Below are 871 nucleotides of genomic sequence, written 5' to 3' on the forward strand. Positions count from 1 at the left end.
ATTTCTTTTGAGACACCCCCAACTCCTCTGCCAGGGCTCCATGTGGCTCCTGAGGCTGAGTGTGAAAGCCAGCACCCCAGCCAACTCCACTTCTCCACCCCACAGCTCCCCACGAGGAGATGCAGAAGCTGTGCTCCAGTGAGCAGAGGTGACACAACCAGGGCAGGGCAGAGCCCATGCACAGCAAAGCCGGCAGAGAGCGGGGTTACCAGCAGTGCTGCTTCCCCAGTGCCCCCAGCGGAGCTGACAGAGCCAAGCGGGCAGGCCTGGCAGCAGCAGGAGTGCACCGACCACCGTGAATCCCGCTCACCTCCTGCTTTGGCAGCCCCTCCAGCTTTTCTCCACTGCTCTCTTCCTTCTCCATACTGCCCCTGGGGAAGAGAGTGCATTGGTCCCTGGCAGCGGTGGCACAGCTCCCTTGGCTGTGCCAGTCATTGGCAGAAGGAGCAGGGAACAGATGCTGACACCACCCCTTCACCTCGCACCGGGGAGCCAGCTCCCCCCTGGCCCCTGCCCGCTGTGCTCAGACACCCCACAGCACTGCCCCAGTGCTACCACAGCCCCCACGAGGGAGCCAGAGCCTCTCCAAGAGCTCGGCTCCACCCCCTGCCCACCTTTCAGCAGCATCCTGGGCCCCGTCGCTGACGCCCTGCTCCGCAGAGAGCAGCTTCTGGTCGGGCATGCCCACCTTCTCCAGAAAGCACAGCGCTGGGTCGGCCCGCATGGCGTTGTACCGCTCGTAACCTGCCAACCGCCACAGGCCATCAGAAGGGAGAAAGATGGCCCAAAGCCAACCCTGAGCGTGGTTCAGACAAATGTCCTGCTCTGCAGGACACGGCTCCCACCCAGCTCTGACTCTTTCTTACCCCTC

General features: G+C 63.4%; 1 protein-coding gene across 1 annotated transcript in view; it reads right to left on the reverse strand.

The window, feature by feature from the left end:
• Positions 1-871, reverse strand: part of CHD6 (chromodomain helicase DNA binding protein 6) — a gene marked incomplete at both ends in the record, with an annotated part of 30172 nt that overhangs the window by 1242 nt on the left and 28059 nt on the right. Inside the window, 2 exons of the mRNA XM_010190619.1 lie at positions 311-371; positions 615-744. Of these exons, the coding sequence (XP_010188921.1) occupies positions 311-371; positions 615-744 (191 nt within the window). The remainder of the gene's footprint in view (positions 1-310; positions 372-614; positions 745-871) is intronic.

The sequence above is a fragment of the Mesitornis unicolor genome, unplaced genomic scaffold, assembly GCF_000695765.1.
Source record: "Mesitornis unicolor isolate BGI_N332 unplaced genomic scaffold, ASM69576v1 scaffold34758, whole genome shotgun sequence".
NCBI lineage: Eukaryota > Metazoa > Chordata > Aves > Mesitornithiformes > Mesitornithidae > Mesitornis > Mesitornis unicolor.